The 15084-nt window shown below is 30.6% G+C and overlaps 1 protein-coding gene, 1 non-coding gene and 1 pseudogene across 2 annotated transcripts; all 3 read right to left on the bottom strand.

Moving 5' to 3' along the window:
- Positions 1 to 1125: 1125 nt before the first annotated feature.
- LOC118035579 (peptidyl-prolyl cis-trans isomerase CYP19-3-like) lies at positions 1126 to 2618 on the bottom strand (annotated as a pseudogene).
- LOC118035588 (small nucleolar RNA snoR86) lies at positions 1943 to 2062 on the bottom strand. Its single transcript, XR_004685198.1, has one exon. It is a non-coding gene; the product is annotated as a small nucleolar RNA snoR86 (small nucleolar RNA).
- Positions 2619 to 9760: 7142 nt separating the features above from the next.
- Positions 9761 to 11951, bottom strand: LOC118035573 (patatin-like protein 2). The gene is made up of 8 exons (XM_035041172.2): positions 11948 to 11951; positions 11728 to 11855; positions 11332 to 11621; positions 10947 to 11187; positions 10679 to 10819; positions 10254 to 10529; positions 9942 to 10054; positions 9761 to 9821 (listed from the first exon to the last, which is right to left on the bottom strand). Exons 1-8 carry the CDS (start codon positions 11949 to 11951, stop codon positions 9761 to 9763), a joined length of 1254 nt encoding a protein of 417 aa, XP_034897063.1.
- Between the last annotated feature and the right edge of the window lie 3133 nt (positions 11952 to 15084).

Genomic DNA, 15084 nt, shown 5'->3' with positions numbered 1-15084 from the left:
AGTAGTGTACTATGGAGTATAATAACCCATATCAAACGAATACCATAAGGAACGAAAGCTCTCTTGAATTGTGATAGAGGGGTAGGATTGAGCAGTTATGTCTCAAGTTGACCAGTGGATTCTCTATTGTACCAAGAAAAGAGAAAAGGAAGAAACAAGAGCAGTAGCATTCATAAAAGTTCGACATGTAGATTCTCTGCTTCACCAAGAAACCAAGAAAAAGGTAGTAAGAAATAAAATTAAAGCCTCCGAGCTTCCATTTTGTGCAACAATTAGCAGATTGTCGCCATTAGTAATCTACAAGAAGAAGCTTGTAATGAATATTTGGATTGTTCAAGTAAATGATGAACCTATGAATAGCTCTAAACTTACCTAAATATAATTAGACTTGTTTGATCTTATTATATGGTGTTTTGGGGCTTACAAACTTCTCTAGCTAAACTTAAAGAGAAAAATGAACCTAAAATCTCTTCAAAACAGTCATCCAGTTCAACGCAGCTTGAGTAGAATCTTTTCTATGCATATTGCCCATGAACAACTTTGCAAACACTAAAACAGGTCATAGAACATTAATCGGCAACAAAACAAACATTGCCTGCAAGCTCCAAACCATGGTATCCAGACACTGGTGGAATTTATGGTTTGAATTGAATAATGAGGTGGCTTGAATTGATTGGTTGATTTAATTAAGTAAATAGAGTTACAATACATTGCCTCTCATCCAAGAAATAGAATAAGATTTGAACTTCGGCTTGACACTTTTTTCTTAGCAGGATATGAACTTGTGTAACCTAGCTTTGAACATTTATATATACACACCTAGGCTAAAGAAATTATAGAGGCAGAAAGACGACAGTATCTTCTTGAGGCAGCCATCTTTGTGATTTTTGCCATCAACAATTGGGTGAGGTTTTTTCTTGCAAGTTTACTTCTACGTACATCCCAGGTTTTGGATAACAAGATATTTGAATGTGGTTGATTGAATGCATTTGCAATCCCTAATATTTGATTGCGAAGTTTTATTCAAATAAGTCAAATTTTTGTATCCCTTCTGTTTGTGTCAAAATTGTTTAAGCAAGAATTTAATATTTCCCAACAACGGAGCTCTTATATACACAACAGGGATTAAGGTTGCAAATGACAAGATGAGCATTGCTTTACAAGTTCAAATGAAAAACTACATGGTTGCAAAAGATAAAGCTTGCAACACTTAATTATCTGAAATACATCTAAGACATTATCTTGATCATGCACTTCAGTTCTCTATTATTTGACCACAATCTTCAACAATAACAGTTTCTTTTGTCGTCCCACTATTGGACCCTACCTTCTCCATTTCCTGAACAACGCCATAGCCATCTACAACTTTCCCAAAAACAACATGTTTCCCATCAAGCCATGAGGTCTTCTCAGTGCAAATGAAGAATTGGGAACCATTAGTGTTCGGTCCAGAATTTGCCATTGATAAAACACCAGGCCCTGTATGCTTCAGCTTAAAGTTCTCATCTGCAAACTTTGCTCCATAGATTGATTCTCCTCCAGTTCCATTACCCCTAGTAAAATCCCCACCTTGACACATGAAGTTTGGGATTATGCGATGGAAAGTCGAACCCTTGTAGTGTAATGGTTTCCCGGCATTTCCAATCCCTTTCTCCCCGGTGCAATAGAGCACGGAAATTTTCAGCAGTTTTCGGAGTAGCATCAGCAAATAGTTCCATCACAATCCTCCCTGCTTTCATCTTGCCAATTAGAATGTCAAAGAAAACCTTCGGATTCGACATCTTCAATCACACAATTCAAACCCTATTAAAACATCAAAAGAACAAAGGAATTTCAGTGCCTAAACTAGCAACAATACCTAAATGCCTATTTTCATACACTAGATTCCCACACCAACTATAACATCAAAACAGAATAAAAAAGAACAAAGAAAAGAATAACCAATATAGCAACTTGTTCGAGGCCATAATCAAAATGAAATCAAGATTTGATAGGCACGGAGAATTGCTATTAGTATCGCCAACCTTCAATGCAAGTTGTGCCATTTTCGACACCCTTGCTCTGCAAATTGGCTTTACAGAACCCAAAAAAAAAAAATTCCAAAGAGATAAAGCCAACAAACATAAAGACAGGCAAAAACCCAGATCCAGAAACATTCATTTCTTATAAAAAAGATGACCCAAATCCATACAAAAACATAACTTTCAAAAAAATAATAGCAAATGAATAAAAAAAATGTGCATCACCCCACAAAAAATCCTCAAGCAAACAAGTATATTGTCAAAAGGGTTTTTTTTAATGGGTGATTTATTATATTGCACAAGCTTTGAGCTCACAGATTTTTTGAAATAAACCACCTGCAAGCCTTCGATATGTGCTCTTTCAACACTCAAAACACGCAGAGATTTACATCAATTAGTTCAAAATTAATACAAAAGAGAATGAAAATGCAGTGCAAACTGTGAGACAAGAAAGAGAGAGGTTGAAAGTAGTGTAGAGAAAGCGCGCACCTTGACACGTGAGATTGGAGTTGCAGGGGCTTGGTGAAGAGATGGAGGAGAAGGATTTTAGCTGTGGTTTATATAGGCGGAGGTGTTGTGGGTTTAGGGTTTTACAAGGAACTTTTTTATTTGTTCAATTTTACCCCTTTATAGTTTGACTATTTTCATTACTGCCCTTCACAAGAATGGGCTTAAAGATGGAAGGAAGCCTTGATGCATGTTGGACGAAATAGCCTAGAAGTTTAATTTAAAAGCCCATTTTTTTTACATGGGACAAAAAAAATCAATCTACTATTTTGAAATTCAAACTCTTAAATAAAATAATGAAAACTAAAATTTATCTTTGAAAACTTTATTCCAATAATTGTATAGTCGGATTTGAGAGATATAGATTTGAAATTCTAGATCTAAAAAGTTTAAAAATGAATTTATGTATTGATAAGTTGTTTAAAAGTGATTTTTAAATGTTAAATTTATGTTTATATTTGTGTTTGGGAGTGTGATTGCGGTTACTTTTTAAAATACGAAAAGTATATCAATAATATTTTTTTATTTTTTAAAAATCATTTTTGAAATTAGTACATTAAAATGATTTAAAAACATCAAAAACATATTAATTTAAAATAAAAAATTTTAATTTTTTTCAAAAACGTTTTTAAAAGATAGTGCCAATAAAATAATCTTAAGTCTTCTTCTTCTTCTTCTTCTTCTTCTTCTTTTAAGAAAATAAAGCCAAAAACTAATATTTCAGCCGAGGTTCTAGGCTTGATTCCAATCCTAGTAGTGATTGGGCTTGATTATAAACAATATATTTTATTTTAATTTAATTTATTATTTTTTTAATATTTTTTTATCACACACATATAAATATTTCAATTTTTAAAAATACTTTATAAAAATATAATTGTATTAAAAGTTTAATTTTCATCAAATGTATATAGAAACATCAATTGCTCAAATAAACAATAAATTATTTATATAATTTAATAATAAGAAACAATTAAAAAATAAAAGAAGGAATTAGAGTAAATTATGTTTTTTAGAATTGAATAAAATTTATTAAATAAAGAGATCTATATTAAAAAGTATAAGAATTAAATTAAGTCTTATTCTATTTAAGTACGAATTTTCTATTTACGTATGGTTTTTATATTACCCATTAGAGTTCCCTCAACCAAACATTAAATTAAATTTAAGAATTAGGATTATTTTTTTAAAAAAATCGAGATTCAATAATGGAAGAATAATGCAATGTGAAATGGCCACTTAGTAACTCTTACAATGATTGAAGAATACTGCAATGTGAAATGGTGCAGGTTGTCGGCTTGAGTTTTTATTCATTTGTGGATGCTTGTCTACTTCACTTATCCCGTTCATTTAACTGAACTTGTGCTGCCATAATCTATGATTTATAAATGGTCACTAGAAATTGAATATATATATTATGTATATATCCTTTTGTTAGAAAAAATGGTGTTTAATTAACATTGAATTTTATTAATAATATGTATTTATTATGTATGTTTCATAATTTATAATAGTTGTATATATTTTAGAAAGCTTTTAATGGTTCATTTGTGTATTTATTGATGATATATATATTATGTATATATATTGATGATATATTGATTATCTCCAAGAACATGTGTTTTGATCAACGATTTTAAAAATCAATTGAGTGATAATTTTGAAATGAAAGATTTAGACGCAACCAAGAAGATTTTGGATGTGAAGTTACATAGAGATGGAAGTTTTAGCAAGTTATATATTCGTTACAAAGAAAATATCTTGAGAAGATACTTAAATATTTGATATTCAAGACCGCAAGTTAAAGAATATTGTTCTTGCATTCCATTTTAGGTTATCTTTAACTTTACCACCAAAAATTGAGATGGAGAAGAAGCACATGTCAGGTGTTTCATATGCTAATATAATTGGAAGCATTATATATGAAGATATAATCTGCACTTATCTGGACATTTCACATAAAATTAATATGGCCAATATGCTTGTGAAAAATCTTGGTAAACTTCATTATTAGGCCATTGAATTGATACTTTTGTTATCTTTGATGTATTACATAAGTTGTTTTGGTAGATGACAACGATTATAGCACTAGAAGTAATGTTGAGAATTTTATAAATTCAAATTACGTTGTGAATTGGACAAGAGGTCACCAACAAGTTATGCTTTAATTCTTTTAAGGTGTGTTATTAGTTGAAAAGAAATTCTGCAATCCACTATTACCTTGTTTAAAATAGAGGGTAAATATATAAACATTGAAAGAGGTAATTAAAGAAGATTTATAGCTGGAAGGTTTGGTTGGTAATTGCTATTTGTTACATAAGTTGATTGTTATGCATAGTAATAGTTAGAGCTCTATTCATTTGATCAAGAATCGAATATACCATGAAAAGACCATACATATTGATGTGAGATATCACTTCAATCTAGATATCAATCGAATATGTTAATGAAGTCTATCTCTACAATGAAGTTCAATAATTGTTTAAACTTAATTGGTTTGTGTAGTACTTGAGAGGTGCTTGGTGGAGGTGATTAAAGAGGAATTCAAGTTTCAAAAGTTTTCTCAATTTAAGACAAATTGAGATTTATTAGGTTTGTCTTAAATTATAGGTTCAAGTGACAAAATAAATAGCTATATACTTAGTCCATATCAAAGTCTAAAATTATCATAGTTCAAGGTAAGACTTCTTTGTATGTGCTTCCATTCTTTATATTTTGTTGGCTAGAGGGAGGACAAAAAAAAAGTGTTGGGTTACTTTTGAATTTTAGTTAAGAGAATAATTTTATGCGACACTTTGTAATCTTCTATTTATAGATATTCACTATAAAAAAAAAAAAATAGAAGATTATAAGGTGTTGAACCACGTAAATTCCATGTATGTTTTTATATGATTGATTGTACTTATTTTTTTTATATTTCTTTACTTACTGGATGAGATTTTAGAAACTATCCCACTACTTTCTCATAGAATACTTGAGTGTGTTTGATATTGTGGTTGTTGTTATGGTTGTGATTTGAAAAAAATTATTTTTATAAAAATTACTTTTAGTTGAGGTTGGTAAAAAAATATATGTTTGATTAAAATTGTGGTTAAAATTAAGATTAAGCAAAAAGTAGTTTTAATATGTGTTGGTTAATAATGCTTTTGAAATTGAGGTTATAAAATAATTTTAAAAATATATTAATATTGATGGTTTTTTAATTTAAATATTGTAGATTTAACTATTGTTATTACATCATTAAATAAATAATACTTTATATAAAAATATTTTTTATTGTTTCATTAAACTATTTACAATTTCATCACGTATGAAATACATCCGATAAGGACTATATTTTTTTTGGTTTCTTAAGCGTGCAACAACATCAGGTAAAATATAATCAAGAATAAAATTGGGATTGCAATCAAATTCTGCAATTGCTACGTCATCATGCGATCTCTGTCTAATTTATATAGTGTCATTGAATAATGTTTAAACACTAGTTTTTCAAATAAAACACAATAAAAAAATAAAAAAATAATTTTTATTTTTTATTTTACTGGGTCGGACCTTGTTCAATGCATTTTGACCTTTGAACCGGAACCGGTCTCACCAGAACAGTGGAGCTAGCTACACTATTCACGTGAATCATGCTAATTAATTAGCATGAACAGTGCAGCATGCTACATTGTTCATGCTAATTAATGAGCAGGAACAGTGCGCAGGAAGGAGCACTTGCTAACTTTTCTTTCCCTTGCGTTTTGGACACAAAAATGCTATGGAACCCATGAATAATAAATTGTTTTTTTCCTTCACCAAATGAGTTGCATCTGCGTTTTATTTAAAATACAAACGTAACCTCGTTACCAAACGTCCTCAAACTCAAATCTTAAAAAACTATTTACCCATAAGAAATTAAAATAAATTGCCCTTGAGAATTATTTTTTAACAGGAAAAGAAGAAGAAGAATGAAAGCCTAGTTAGGACAATTTAAAAAAATGAGAATCACAAAAAGGAACAAGAAACCTGCTCTCTATAGATATTACATAATTCATAATTAATATTGATAATACAATTTTTGCACTAGTGGACTATATTACAAATATCTAGAAGAATTCAATGTTTAAACCACGATCATATATGTTCGATATTTGAATTAGTACTTCGACCCAAAATCATGAATCTTTCTTACAATTGCCATGTGAAGACAATTTTTGAATTGTCATTGAATAACAGAACATGTCTTTTAAAATATGTTTATTCTAGATCTCTAGATCTAGTTACTTAAAAGTTTTTGCTATCATTGCTACAATTAAATAATTAAGTCACACACATCTCCCTTGCTTGGCATCTAAATTGTTCCATCATTTGAGAAGATAATCACATTAATAATGTTTAGATTTCAAATTCCTTTTTCTCATATAATCAAGAAAGTCTTCATAACAATCTTGAGGGGTGTAGCTTAATTGATCAGACTTCAGATTTATTCTCTAGGGTTACCAGTTCAAGTCCCACAAACCTTAGAGCCACTATAGACTTATATGGTCATTAACTTCAGGGCCCGTGGAATTAATTGCAGTGCGTACAAGCTAATTACCCAAACACTCACATTAATTAAAAAAGAAAAGAAAAAAAAGAAAGTCTTGATAACAAAAGCTTTTGTATGGTTATTGATGATCTACTTGCCCAATTATGGAGATCCGCATCATCTTTTGTCATGAAGAAAAACAAAATTTCCTTTTTGAAACATAGATAAAAATAGGTCTCTAGCCAAAACTTCTTGGAGGGGAGGATATACAATGTTTTGGAGAAGATTTTTCTTTTTTAAAGAAAGGTAAGATAATATATGCAAAGGGATTAGAGTTAGAGTTTACAGATGCATGTGTTCTAATTGCCTGTACGGGTGCTTTTGAACGCTATTATTTTGTTTCTATCTACCTAGTAGCTAACAGACATCAGAATTTAAAATCTCAAGGGCTTATCAAGATTAATTTTAAAATCTCAAAGATTTAATTAAAAGAATCATGAAACTCGAACTTTGACACAACTGGAACACGAAACTCATCGCTCCACACAAACTCACAAAAGAAGAAACACACAATATATGTCTTACTAGCTTTGATACCCGCGCGATGCCACGGGTAATTTTTTTTATATAAAAAAATAAAAATTTAAAAATCTTGGGTTTTTCTGCAAAGTTATACGTACTCAAGAATCTTGGGTTTGGCTGCAACGCCTGACCTAAGAGTAATATTTATAATATTAATAATAAAATTAAACTTGCATGACCCAAGTTTAAGTGAGCCTGACTGTAACACCGGACCTAAGAATATTGGATGTGGATCTGGCTATAAGGTCGTGTCATAAAAGTGTGATAATTAAATAGATTAATTAAAAAAACAAAGAAAAAAATCAACAGAAAGGAAAAAACTAATGAAGAAAAAGAAAAAGAAATTGAATTAATTGGGTTAACCCTTTAAACCAAGTTACCTCGCAAAACCTAGGACTTGCATTATGAAAGTTTGATAACTAAATAGAAAAAAAAAAAATGACGGGTTTACCTAGAATTAACCGGGTTAACCCATCAAACCAAGTTAACCCATCAAGCCTAGGATACGTGTCATGAAATTCTGATAATTAAATAGAAAGAAAATTAACTTTAACAAACTAAACCAAATGAAAAAAATAACTCGTTAAATCAGGTTAATCCATCAAACCCGAGATTCGTATCATGAAAATATGATAACTAAATAAAAAAAATTAACATTAACAAATTAAATCAAACAAAAAAATTCATTAAAAAAATTAAAAAGAAAAAAAAGTCATATAATATAATACAATATAATAATAATTATAATGAAAAAACGTGGGGAAAGTTTAAAGCTAAAGCTAAATTCTCAACCAACTCAATATTAAAAAAATAAATTTAACAAAAGATAATTTAAAAAATAAACATGTGGGGGAAACACTGCAGTCAAACAAAAATCATATAAGGGAAACACTATAATAATCCATAGTGTTTTTTTTTTTAAAAAAAAAAAAAACTACAAAACTAAGTTCTCAACCAGCTTAATATATAAAAAAAATCAAGATCCATGTAATAAAAGTATGATAACTAAATTAAAAATTTTTTTTTCACATTAACAAACTAAATTAAACAAAAAACATTCATGAAAAGAAAAAAAAAAGCACAAAGAAAAAAGCAAAAAAAAAAACCCATGGGCAAAACGGGAAAAAAAAAGGAAAACAAAAATGAAAAAAAAAAAGTCAAGTGTTTTACTGTGTGCATAGTTATACATTATATGTAAAAAACAGAAGAAACAAAAGCGAGGAAAAAAAAAGCTGCTACAGTGAAAAACCCACGCGTTAAAAAAATATATGAAAAAAAAGAAAAAAAAGCTGCTATAGTGAAAAAAAAATTAAAAAAAAAAGCAAAATAAAAAAAAAAAAGGAAAAACTGCTATAGAAAAAAAAAACCAAAAAAAAAATGCCATAGAAGAAAAAAAAAAAGAAAAAGCTTTAGCTACAGTGAAAAAGCTACACGTTTTAGAGTTCTTATTAACCTTTCAAACCAGGATAACCCGTCAAACATTAGTTTCGCGTCATAAAAGTTTAATAACTAAATAGAAAAAAAAAATTGACGGGTTAACCCATAATTAACTGGGTTAACTTGTCAAGCTTGGAATACGTGTCATGAAAGTATGATAATTAAATAGAAAGAAATTTAACATTAACAAACTAAACTAAATGAAAAACATTAATTAAAAAGGAAAAAAAATAAAATAAAATATCCAGTTAACTTGTCAAACCAGGTTAACCCGTCAAACTCGAGATCAATTAACAAACTAAATTAAAAAAAAAATTAAAAGGAAAAAAATTTAAGAAAGAAGCAAAAAAAAACCCATAAAGGCATAAAAAAACAAAACAAATACAGGAAAAAAAATGAAAACAAAAAATAACATATATTATAATATAATAATAATAATAATTATATATAATTATTATTATTATTATTATTATATATAAGTATAATTAAAAGGCGTGGGGAAGCTACAGTACTTTCCCCACGCCTTTTAGAGTTCTTTAATGTCTTGCAACGACGCCCTCGACATCATCATGTTGACCCCAGCACTAACGTTATTGCAGGCCTCCAATTATTTTACAAATCATCAAAACATATGCTATAAAAAATGAGTAGATATATATCATAGTTTCTTCAAAGGAGAAACATTTGTGTACTTGACAAATCATCAAACAGCCATGCTTGCCATATTGCGAGCTTTCCGGTTCTCAATCAATTTTTGCGCAAGGCTGCACAAAATCAATGCAAAGATTGCAAAATTAGACCCACATAATGATCAATCCTATTGATTTGGGTGTCCGAAGAAAAAATAAATATTATAAAAAATTATCATTTAATCAAGTTCTTACGCTTCAAGTTCGGCATCGTGCTTCGCTGCAAGATCTTCACCGATCTTCACGAGATTGTTCAGATTTTCTATGCTTGCATCGTCCATCTTGGCCTCAGAGAGTTTCATCTCAGCCTGAAAATAGTGTTAATTATCAAATTGCAGCACATCATTTGAGCATGAAATACAAGTGCATGATAAAGACTGTGACTGAAACTCTCCATTTTAAATAAGTACTGAGGTAAATCTTTGGAAATGTTTTCCTTAATTTCTACACAGCTATATATATATATATATATAGTTGGAAAATATTTAAAATGTGAGTCACTAATACCTGAAGCCGATAATAGTTGTCTTCCCAACCACAATATTGAAAGATTGTGGATATATACGTCGAAATCATCTCATCTGGTGCAGTTGTCAAGATATCAATCAATGGGCTGCCGTTGTTCTCCCTATACCAAAGCCATCTTAAGAGGCCCCATTTGCTGGGATCTCCAACCACATACCTGTCACTCTGGTCAGCTGCTCCAGTTCCAAGTGAAAGAATAAGAAGCTTACGACCATCCATCTTTTGTTCTTTCATCACCTCACACACGGCTAGCAATGACTGATAAAATTTATAACATTAATTGAAAGAAAGCATTCTGACAGTTAAGCAAGTACACAAAACTCAACCCAAGTGTTCCAGAGAGTTTTAGATCCACTTAGCAACGTTAACAACACCTGTATAGCGACATATAGCAACCCTTAACTTACAGGATTGTTGGCTGCAAGACCGCCATCAGCTAAGTTGAAATCAACATTTGTTTTAAAATAATATGGAGGGAAGTAATATGGCGCTGCAGACGTGCCAATACAAACGTCTGCTATTCCATCCGTTGATTTCTCACGTTTTGCCTGCAATTTTATTCACAATATATAGAAGATGCATGAGATCACTATATGTGTGTGTGTGTGTGTGTGTGTGTAGCACCTTCCGGAATATTGGTATGTGTTTATTAGATAATTAAGAAGAATCAATGACCTTTAAGCTGGAGAATATGACTGGCTTAAAATGCTTGATGTCGAAAGTGGGGATTATCACGTTAGTCAGAGCATCACTGAGAAGTTTCTGTCCCACTTCCTCCTTAATTATCTCATGTAGTTTGACGCCATCATACCTTGGAGAAAGTAGACCCCGAAGTTTCTTACGGATAAAGCTAGGAAGCAATCCCCACTTTAAAAGAAACTCTAATGCAGAAATGATAGGATCTACAAATATATTCCTGTTTAAGAGAATCACATCGATTTAATTATGCAGAATTCAAACTTTTTTCTCTGAAAAAAAAATTATGTTAGTATTTTGTCACGATATATATTGTTTAAATAAAAAATTAAGTGCACAATCCCGACCCTTTGATTTAATTCACCTCATTTCATTATTATATTGCTGGATCTGGTTTCTTGCTTCATCCAGGACAGATTTGATCGCAGCTTCATCATCGAAAAGTTCATCGTCTTCATCTTGTACGGTGGTTTGAGGAAATATGAGTTGACTCTTGTCCAGATAAAACTTGACAATGTCTTTTGCTGCATAAGCTGGTCGTTCTTCAGCATTCGGAGTAGTGAGCATGGCAGTCATAAGACCTCCTGTGCTTGTCCCAGCAACAAAGTCAAAATAATCTGCAATCCTCGCATCCTTGTTATCCACATCCAACTTCTATACATACATACAACAAAAATAGCAATTAGTATAAGGCTTCTCTGATCGATGTTATTAAAAGTAGCAAGAGGGTAACACTAAAGTTTTTGATGGATTCAAGAACCTGAAGCTTGGCTTCTAGAGCAGTAAGGACTACGCTAGGAACGATTCCTCGCACTCCTCCCCCGTCAATGCTGAGGATTGTTTCAAAGCCTTGATCATCAAGACCTGATCCACTCGAACTTCCATTCCCTAAGAACAACAAGAAAAAAATTAGCTTTGATTATTACAGAGTCTAATCTCTATGATTACAACTCTAGTTATAGGGTTAATGAAGTGCTCACCCATCTTGTGAAAACTGAAATAAAACTATTTAGTCTGTGACTATTTCTGCTTCACTACAACTTGAGCATCTGCTTCTCTCCCCTTTTATAGCACTACTGTGGCTTCGTACTGTAGCTTAGCAACAAAAGTATTGTCTTTTTTTTTTCTTCTTAATGTTTTTCTTGAATATGCTTAGAACATGATGGAAACTTAGGTTGCCATTGTCAAACGTCATCAGATTAAATTGAGCTGCTTTCACACCGACATCAAAGAAAAATAATTAATACATTAATTGTTTAATTAATACCTAAATAACATATTAATTACTGTACGGTCATCCAATGTACACGTCAGCTCAATGAGCTAAGCGGATTGACATCACCAATAATTAATTATTGTATTGCTGGCCGCAAGGGCAACGACTTGCTGAGCAGTGAGATAAGCTGAACAAAAATGGTCTCCATAGTTGGTGCTTTTGTATTAGGTGCTTTTGTTATCAACAGGGTTGCCACGTTAGAGGGATACAGCTATGCAGGTGAAGCTAGAATAGAGTCAGCCGCAATTTCAGGGTTTAAATCTTGATTTCTTCCATCTAATTGATTTCGTCTCACCAAAACTTTTTTTTTTTTCATTTTAAAATATTTAAAAAAAATTAATTAATGTTTTTTTATTTTTAAATTATTTTATGTGTTGATATTAAAAATTATTTTTAAAAAATAAAAAAAATATTATTTTAACATATCAAAATAAAAATTACTTTAAAAAATAATTATTACATAATCTCAAATAAATGCTAAAAAAAAAATGACAAGATTGCTTTGGCTGCCCGCTGAACATAATCCTCTCTTTTCCACCAGCACATCAATTATCTCTGGAGGTGCCTCCCTGAATGAACTCGCTGTTATCATAGAACTATGTATGAAACTTATGTCAAAAGAGATTGGCACCGTTTTTTTTTTTTTTTTCCTAAAAATATTTTAAAAAAATATTAAATTTTTATTTTTTTTCAAATTATTTTTTTATGTTTTAAAAATTATTTTAACATGTTAATGTCAAAAATAATTTTTTAAAAATAAAAAAAATTATTTTAATATTTATTCTCATCAACTGCCACGTTGTCTCCAGCCATTCAACAACTACTCCTACGGTGTCCTTATTTATTTTTGCATTTCAAAAATATTTTTTAAATAGTTAAATTTTTATTTTTTATTTTTTTTCATTGTCTTAAATTAATATTTTTTTAGTGATTTTAGATCATGATGTATTGATATCAAAAATAACTTTAAAAAAAATAAAAAAAATTATTTTGATATAATTTTATATAAAAGCATTTTAAAATAAAACCGCAACCACATTCCCAAACAGACATTTATGATAGTGTTTGGGAGTGTGGTTGCAGTTACTTTTCAAAGTATTTTTTATTCGAAAATGTATTAAAATAATATTTTTTAAAAATAATTTTTGACATCAACATATCAAAATAATTTGAAAATATTAAAAAAATATTATCTTAAAAAAATTAAAAAATTTTAAAAATATTTTTAAACAACAAAAACTTATTATCCTGAGTCACTTTTGTCCATTCAAGCAGGGTTGCTCTTAATAAATGTGAATCTGGACTCACCGATACAAGCCCAACGTTCGACATCTCCCCCGTTTGTAAAAGGTGGGCTGGACCTTGTACATTTGGGCAACTCAACTCCGATGGGCTTCCTTCCAAATATTCCAAGCCTTCATGGGTCAGTTGATGTTGCTTCAGAAGACTCAATGACCTCAGCTATTGAAAGATTTAACCACAGGCTCCTTGCCAAGTGAGACTGGATCATAAATATCAAATTCATTAAAAAATCGTGACTAATACATTGTTGAATTAAAGGTAAAGCTTCATTAGCGCCTAAAGAACATATTAATTATTGTACGGTCGCCCAATGTACATGTCAGCTCAATGAGCTAAGCGGATTGACATCACTAATAATTAATTATTGTATATTTTCACATTGTCAATGTCTGGTCAAGGAGATAATCATTAAAGGGCAACGACTTGGTGAACAAGGAGATAGCTGAACGACAGAGGCGTACGTGTTAGGACCTGAGATTTTTGCTCTTACTATAATATTTCTTCTCTTCTTTTCAGCTTAATTCACTGTTATCTCCACACTCAATTGGACAATATTGCATTGAGAATCCATCGGTCTCGAAGTTCTTTAGACGAGCACTCATAAAACGTCCGATCACCTCCAAAAACCAGCCAGGCACTTTCCTAGAAAACCATTTAACTCATAAAGGATTGGGTTTCCTGCGATAATTTTAAATGGTTGAAATTAAGAATTTATGAAGGTTTAGGAGAAACCTGGTGTTGCACCCAGCAGGGCTATTCTAAAAAAGAAAATGCCTCTTTCGTACAAGAATAATTTTGCATTTAATATGCTTTTCTTGTAAGATACAATAATTTATTAGAATTTTTGAACGTAGAGAAAACTCTACAAACTTTTAAATCATCTTTTTACTCATTTAAGTTAATAAAATATGAGAAAGGAAGTATAGTAAATTTGAGAGGAAATTAAAAAAAAAAAATCTGTGTAGAGATTTGTAAGAGACTAAAACAGAAAAGTGATTTTAAGAGTTTTGATGGTGAAAATATTATAAGACAGCTATCCAAGGGGTTAGCCGAAACAATAAATCCACAGAAAAAACAACATGAACCATAGCAATCTTGTGCTAGAACTAGTCAAAAAGCTTTCAGGACGTGGCACAATGGCCTCCGTAGTTGTGCTAATCAGCATATATAAATTAAAAATTGATGGTTTTATAGATGAAAAATGCACGTAAATTTTTTTTTTCCTTGTTGGAAATATGCTGATGGAATTATTCCTAATGGTTGAGATACCATGGGCCACCCTCAAGTTCTCAAACATAGTGTTAGAAAGTGTATACATACACCTGATTTGTATCGAGTCCACCAAAGAATCTTGTCTCCATCCACAAATCAAAATCAAAATCTAGGGGGTTCTAATGATCGTCTCTGTATCTCTTTCTCAACTAGTTAGTATATGTCTCTTGAAAATTAAAAAAGAAATCATCAAATTCAATTCAAGAAAATAATAACTTATGAAAGAAAATGGTTGAACAAACATACAACAAAGTGTTGAGCGTGGTT

Source organism: Populus alba, chromosome 19 (assembly GCF_005239225.2).
Source record: "Populus alba chromosome 19, ASM523922v2, whole genome shotgun sequence".
In the NCBI taxonomy this organism is placed as follows: Eukaryota; Viridiplantae; Streptophyta; class Magnoliopsida; order Malpighiales; family Salicaceae; genus Populus; species Populus alba.
The sequence above is the reverse complement of the archived record's forward strand: the minus strand, read 5'-3'. Positions and strand labels throughout refer to the sequence as shown.